Source organism: Haliaeetus leucocephalus, unplaced genomic scaffold (genome assembly GCF_000737465.1).
Source record: "Haliaeetus leucocephalus isolate CR32 unplaced genomic scaffold, Haliaeetus_leucocephalus-4.0 Scaffold317, whole genome shotgun sequence".
In the NCBI taxonomy this organism is placed as follows: Eukaryota; Metazoa; Chordata; class Aves; order Accipitriformes; family Accipitridae; genus Haliaeetus; species Haliaeetus leucocephalus.
This window is the reverse complement of record NW_010972753.1, coordinates 9,162,007-9,169,430: the sequence shown is the minus strand read 5'-3', so window position 1 is coordinate 9,169,430 and position 7,424 is coordinate 9,162,007. Positions and strand designations below refer to the sequence as shown.

General features: G+C 45.2%; 1 protein-coding gene across 2 annotated transcripts in view; it reads left to right on the top strand.

Moving 5' to 3' along the window:
- Positions 1-3,884, top strand: part of RPL8 (ribosomal protein L8) — a 4,071-nt gene extending 187 nt beyond the window's left edge. For both annotated transcript variants that reach the window (XM_010571357.1, XM_010571358.1), the window contains exons 2-6: positions 47-191; positions 1,505-1,646; positions 2,067-2,285; positions 3,283-3,398; positions 3,685-3,884. In XM_010571357.1, coding sequence (XP_010569659.1) covers positions 54-191; positions 1,505-1,646; positions 2,067-2,285; positions 3,283-3,398; positions 3,685-3,843 — 774 coding nt within the window. In that variant the 5' untranslated portion in view covers positions 47-53 and the 3' untranslated portion in view covers positions 3,844-3,884. The remainder of the gene's footprint in view (positions 1-46; positions 192-1,504; positions 1,647-2,066; positions 2,286-3,282; positions 3,399-3,684) is intronic.
- The last annotated feature ends 3,540 nt before the right edge of the window (positions 3,885-7,424 follow it).

Below are 7,424 nucleotides of genomic sequence, written 5' to 3'. Positions count from 1 at the left end.
GGGGGGCCCTCGCGCCCGCCTAACGGCCGCCGCCTTCCGCCCGCAGGAGCGCCATGGGCCGCGTCATCCGTGGCCAGAGGAAAGGCGCGGGCTCCGTCTTCCGCGCCCACGTGAAGCACAGGAAGGGCCCGGCCAAGCTCCGCGCCGTCGACTTCGCCGAGCGGCACGGCTACATCAAGGGCATCGTCAAGGTAGGGGCCGGGAGCGGCGGGAGGGGGCCCCCGGCGGGCTCGTCACGCAGGGCCGAGGCGCCCCCGAAGCCCCCGGGCCTCGGGGCCCGAAGCCCCCCCGGCTGCGCCGAAAGGCCTTCGGCCGTTTGTGCCTCAGTCAGGGCCGCCGTCTGCCTTGAAAGGGGAAGCTGCTGCCGGCCTGCGAGGGCCTTTCTGTAAAGGAGCGGGCAGCAGTACGGTTTTCTGCTGGAGCTTTGCTGATGCAAGAGTTAGGTCGGCCTGCTCTTGCATCACCTAAGAACTAACTCCCCGTACCTCAGGAAACGCGGGTGGGGAGAGCTGGCCTCATAGCTGATTGCGTCTTACAAAAAAAAATAAAAATCAGTCTTCATAAACAGCAAGCAGTACCTATCGTCCTAGTCCTGAGGCGTGGGGGCAAGGCAGTGCTTCTGTTTGGGCTGTGGTATGGCGTTTCGGGTGTGCTGTAGGTGGGTTTTGGGTACCTAGCTAGGTGCTCTGAACATCTAGCCCTCTCTTCAGCCTTTCTGAAAAGCCGTCGTCAGGCTGTAGAAAGAACTTTCTTCACACCATAAGTAAGTTTGATGGTAAAAAGCACGTAGGTGGGTTTGACTTGGGTAATACTGTCCTGGTTTCGGCTGGGATAGAGTTTTCCCCAACAGGGTTGAAAACAGCGGAAAAAACATTAATACTGGACACCAGCAATATCTGAGCTTTCCTAGAAAACGGACACATTTTAAACAGCTTTAGTCATTTAGCTGTAGTCTAAATATATGGTTACGTATTGGAGTCTCAGTGTACTTCAGGAACAGAATTGACATCTTTTTGCAAGGCAAAAAGAAAGAATAAATCTGTGCTTCCTCATCTAGGGGCTTATTTAACTCCAGTATACTTGGAATCAGAAGGTTAGAAATATTTCCATTCTAAAAAAACACTCTCAGAAATTGCTGCTTGTGTCCAATTTTGTCTCTGCCCAAAGGTGATCAGGCAGCTAGTGAAAGTGAATTTCTTAGTATGGAGAAATCTGCTATCTGCAGAATGTCAGGAATAAAACAGTTCAGACACAATTAGTTTCAAGCAGCACACTTAACCAGAGTCATTGTTTTGTGATACAGATGCTTGAGGTTGTATTCTTATAAATGTGAATCTTCAACTCATTCACGTCAGGAGAAATCAAGATCCCTCTGAGAAAGGGGGATCCTAGCGAGAATTGTCTCGGTAGTAATAATAATCTCCAGTTTTTCTAGTTCTTTGATTTCTGCAGAACCCATGACAAACGCTGTATCCTGTTCTAAAGCACATCTACGTTCCAACAGGACATCATTCATGATCCTGGCCGAGGCGCTCCCCTTGCCAAGATTGCCTTCCGTGACCCATACAGGTTTAAGAAAAGGACTGAGCTGTTCATTGCTGCTGAGGGTATTCATACTGGTCAGTTTGTTTACTGCGGCAAGAAAGGTGAGTTAGGATGGAAGGTGTGTTGCCTGGGCAGCTTCAGAACACTAAAGCAGATGTCGTTGTTAAGTGCAGTTGCGAGCCATCACGAAGCAGTAGTTTCCACCAGCTTCAAGCAAACCTAGATTTCCTTCTTGGAGATGGCCATCTCCTCGTGCAGCCTCTTTGGGTTAACAAGCCTAACCGCAGTTTTTGTCAAGTGTTTGGACTGTTTTATCTAGAGTCCCATTTTGCCTGCCTTTCTGTAACACTGCACGTGAAACTTGTGTTTCAAGTCAAACAACAAAAAGTGCCCCTGCCTGTTCCTACTGAAGTGTTTATGCGGTGCCTTTCTTCTGTGCACAGAGGCCCATGTTAAATAGAATTGTAATTCAAGTACAGGAGCCTGAATGAAGCTGTTGATTCTCTGATTGCCCTTTGCAGCTCAGCTGAACATTGGCAATGTTCTACCTGTTGGCACCATGCCGGAAGGCACCATCGTTTGCTGCCTCGAGGAGAAACCTGGTGACCGGGGAAAGTTGGCCCGTGCTTCTGGAAACTATGCCACTGTTATCTCTCATAACCCTGAAACAAAGAAAACCAGAGTGAAGCTGCCTTCTGGCTCCAAGAAAGTGATTTCTTCTGCAAACAGAGCTGTTGTTGGTAAGGAGTGACAACTATGAACTTCTCTTGTCACTGAGTTTACGTAATGCTAAGCAGGCTTTGAAACAGGGCCCCAGTTTCTAATGCTGTCTTGAAAATAGCATCATTTACAGGCTGCACCCAGGATTATGCACAGGTGCAGTCTCTGTACAGGTGCCTAACGTATATTATGCCTGCATTACTTTTGGTTAATGCTGACTTAAATTTGGAGATGGTTTACCTAGTGAGAGGATAGAAAAGTAGATGCTCATTGTCCTCAAGCTGTAATGGAATTGCTCAGCCTGTAAACTGCAGAAAATGGCATTGATGGTTTCCTGCCTTTGATACAGCAACCTAGCCTATAGGGGTAGTGCTGGAGGTGCTTAGCTGCTGGAGGTGTCGTCAGTTGGGTGAAGTGTTCTGGAGGATCTGACAAGGAATCAATACCATTGTCAAGAAGCAGAGGTTTTACCAGGTTTGTTGTACAGTTGACTGACAGCTGAGATGGATGCTGTACATGGTCAGCAAGTGACACTTGCCTGCCTCTGAAACTGAGTTATCTGGTCTGTTACTAATTGGTGAAATAAATCATGAAGTAACTAGGTATTAAACCTTAAAGTATTTGAAAGTCCCCTGAAGTCTTTCAATTCATATTTTCTTTGGTTGAAAAACTATTGTTAATGTTACCCAAGAAATTTTAGCAATAAAACTGGTAATGCTTTAGAAAGTGTTAAACTCAATCCTGTATGTATGGATTGAAGAACAGCAATTAAAGTATGTGTCCCCTTGCAGGCCATTTAATGTGTGGCTAGTACCTCGAGTCTAATCTCACTGTTAGTGTTGGCTGGAAAATATTAGTTTGAATACACAGCTGGGATTGTTTTGAGATTGGTCTTTAGAAGCTTATTCTTAGAACCTGAATATTATTAGCAATTAGTCCTGTTCTGAAACACTTTCTTTTGTACTCTTGTCTGTTACATTTGCATGTTAACATTCCTGCCATTTTTTTTTTTTTCAGGAATTGTTGCTGGTGGAGGTCGTATTGACAAGCCCATCCTGAAGGCTGGCCGTGCCTATCACAAATACAAGGCAAAGAGAAACTGCTGGCCGCGTGTCCGTGGTGTTGCCATGAATGTGAGTCCATTTTCAATTAGGGTTTTCACTTTCCTTTTTTATGGTTTAGAAAGGATTTTTTTGATATGGGGAGGAGTCTGGCATATATATGGAAAAAAAGCTTCACAGATTACTCTGTAATTGCACATTTAATTAGGGTCGTTAGCAGCACTTGATAGTTACTGCATTATACATGAAAAATGAAGCGGTTAAATTTTTTGTTCCCTTAAATCAGTTTATTGCTGTTAAACATCATTACTCATTTCTGTTAATAATTATATTGATGACTGGCTTTCCTTTTCCACAGCCTGTAGAACATCCCTTTGGTGGTGGTAACCATCAGCACATCGGCAAGCCTTCAACCATCAGGAGAGATGCTCCTGCTGGGCGCAAAGTTGGTCTCATTGCTGCCCGTCGTACGGGTAGACTGCGTGGAACAAAGACTGTGCAGGAAAAGGAGAACTAAAGACCCAGTACGGAGTTTACAGAATAAATTTTTAAAACCTAGCTTGTGTGAAGTTCAAGTTATCTGTTGCTGAAGTGTGGCTAAAATAGGGATAATATTCAGCTTCAAGAGGGGAAGTTGTGAGTGGAGACGAGGTTTTTTTCCCCTGCCTTGAAGAGCAGGAGTTCTTTCAGAACAGCGAGCTGGTACTACAGGCTGCAGTAACACTTGGTGTAGATGCTCTTGTGCCCCGGTGCGATTGTTAAGTGGTCTAGTTATGTGGTTGCTTAGGCCTGACAAAGCATTACAGGCTGATCAAGTAATCCTTTGGTTACCTGGTTTAACTTAGGAATCTAGCAGAAATGGGTGAAGGGTGCTCAGTTTTCTAAGTTCATAGGCCCTAACTTAATTGTCGTCCATTTTTATCATCTGCTATGTTTCTTTGGAGGAAAAGCTTGTGAGAGTAGTGGAACTCCTTCCAGAGCAAGTGTTTCAGCTACTGTTACTGTCAAGTTTGGGTCTCCTTTTTTTCAACCATCAAGCTCCAACCAAATCAAAGATCCTTCCTTCTGAGCACAAACTCAGAAGTTGTGAGTATCACAGGTATCACACAGCCTGCTGCCTTTACTCATCCATGTTTGGAAAGGGTGAACAGCTCCAAAATTCTCTACTTTGCAGGCCATTCACAGAGTGGGGTCTAGCTTATGAGTGGATATTCCTAGGCACTGTAATAACATAGGTAACAGCACTAACACTTCTCACAAGGAAGCTGTATTTTTCTAAGAACAGCAGTCTTGTGAAAAGCCAGCTTTTTGGAGGGGTGGGAAATGAGATAAAAGTTGCGGGGTTTATTGCAAAATGGCTTAATGCACAGCTTTCCTGAACTGGCCTTTGGAGAAAAGTAAAAATCTATCAAAGCAGCTGGAGCTCAATTTCACTGAGCATGCCTAAAGCCAGGGCTCCTGTTCACATTCTGCAGCACCTCTGGTTTCACTGGAGGTGTGCAGTGTCAAGGGCACCGCAGCTGAGCTGCAGAGCAAGCGGTGGGGCTGCTGAGACTTGCACTGCTGCAGCCTGGGTGTGCGCCCTGGGTCACAGCGCACCCTTCTCAGCTGCCTCCCGCTGCAGGGTGGGGGGGTGCCCGGGTCTGGAGGGCTCCCTGGCATGTGTGTACCTGCTGCAGCAAAACAAGTACTGGGACAAGTACGCTCCTCACCTGCTGTGGCTCCAGGCCTCTGTCTTGACTTCGGCCAGTATTGCCACTGCTGCTGCAAGTCAGTCAGGTCCAGGTTCTCAACACTGACTGGCTTGCAGACTTCCTTTAGTCATGTCATTCAGTCTGTTGTAGTTAACTGCTGCATAGCTGAAGTGCTACCAGAATAGACGTGGATTCCTCTATGGGCTAGATGTTCCCAAACAGCAAAGCACTGATCCATGTCAAAGAGACAACAAGGTATATGGAATGCAAAAACATGTTTGCTCTTCAGAGCAGAAGATTCTTTCCCTTAAGGTGCAGGGTAGTTTACATACAGCAATCAACATCATGCCACTGATCCTGAAATGCCTGTGCCAGACCTCCACATAGAAGTATGACCTTATGTTGATAGGAATCCAGTGGAATGCAGAGCAAGAAGTTACTTTATCCACCCACAAAAATAATGCTGTCACTGGCCATACATGTAGAGGAAAAGGTAATAAAAAGCCAACCCCACATCTTGAAGAAAGGTACCAGATCACATTTGGGAAAAATCTAAAAAGCAAGTTTTGTTTCTGTTTATATACCCCCATCATCAAACTTTGTGAAAGTTCATGTCTCATGTTTTTGCCACAAGGCCAGATGCTCTTGCTTATGTGCCTGCCTGCATTCTCCTGCCATGGATCTAAATTTAACACTCCTCCTCCCAAACAGTATCAGAAGAAGAAAAAGTATTTAATGTTCAAAGGAGTATCTTGACAAGAGCCAAGTCAAAGATTTCACAATACATCAAATACAGTAGAAGTTTCCCCACATGAGAGCTGTACTTTCAGGCTGTTGGTACAAAGAACTTCCAGAACAGTTTCCATTAAATGCACCTAAAGGACTCGGAAATGGTGGTTTCCAACCGTGCTTGGATTTGTTCACTCCATGTATTTTCTAGGGAAGGGGGAGATTCTTACTGACAACACTTGCTGCCGTGGTGGCTGATGCCAGGCTCTGACAATAGGCATCAAGTAATTGCACAAATAAGTATCATACTATAGCATGGAAGGCAGCTACAAACACATTTAATGTAAATATACAGGATATAATGCTAAAAGTCTCTTTAAGTTCACACAGTAGCATGAGGATTTTGAAGATCTGAACCCATTCACCGAACTGAGGAACAATTGCTCTTGTTGCAAGTAACTATGATTGAAATACAGTCTCTTGTTACGAAGTTTGCTACATAGTGGAGGCTTGTCTTTAATGTTTGCACCCTATAGGCCTGAACATGCACAACACATTCTAACTGCTCCTTGGGAAAGAATACCTGGAAATGAAAGCCAGGGTTGTGAAAAATCCTAGAGCGTGTTCCAAGCATTACCCCCTCACTCTGCTAAACAGGGAGTTTAAGCCAGTTGACTAAGGAAGAATTAGATACCTCCATGTTCATTAGCTTTAAGCCCAAGAATAGGTAATGAAGCAGTCCCTGAGGCAAATGCCCATTTCGGAGCAGTAGGACAGGACTACGCGGACAAACCGAACTAGAGGACCAGACGAAGCCAGAGATGGAATTTCAGGCAAGAAAAACTTATGCTTGAACAAAAAAAAAAAAAAAAAAAAACCAAAAACCTTACGCTCGGAAAAAATCATGGGGAGCCCACGCGTGCATGTGTACACGCAGAGCAGGATTTAGGATTGCAAGGGATCAGGCTGCAGGACACCCCCCTGCCCTGGTGGGTGGCACAAAGGCCACCGGCACCCACGGGAGTCCTTGGCCTCGGTGGCGTTGAGCCAAGCCCCTCGGTGCACGGCGGAGGGGATTCCCAGTGAAACAGTGGGTACCCCAGCCAGGCTGCCAAACGGTCTGACAGGACAAAACATAGAAGGGCAGTATCGGAACTTAATTCTTTCAGAGGGGAAATTACTCTAGAGACTTAAAGTCCGGTAACATGTAACTTAAATTAAAAAAAAAACAAACAGTGATATTGGCAAGTGACCACAGCACAAGACAAACATTCGCCAGGGGCAAACTGCTCCCCCCAGCACTAGTGCTGCAGGTGCTAAAAATTTATGAAAAGAAATGGGAGGGAAGAGGAAATTAAATAAAGTGAATGACTTAAGAAAAAATAAAAATCAGAGGCTCTAAAGAAACCAACCCCAAATGAAAAATTTCAATAAACTGAAACATGTTTTCCAAACTGAAGGTCTAACTTAAGACAAGCTGTTGAATAGAGTGAACTCCAGCAGATGACACAATAGGGGAAATTAAGAGAACCAACAATGTGACAAGGAAAGAATAAAGAAAAACACCAAACCATAAAAACATGCTGTTGAGTTACTAACAAGCTTGCTTCAGCCTGGGAGGATCTGTGAAAGCGCCGAATTGAAAATGAAATGGGACTGAAGTTAACACAAGTCA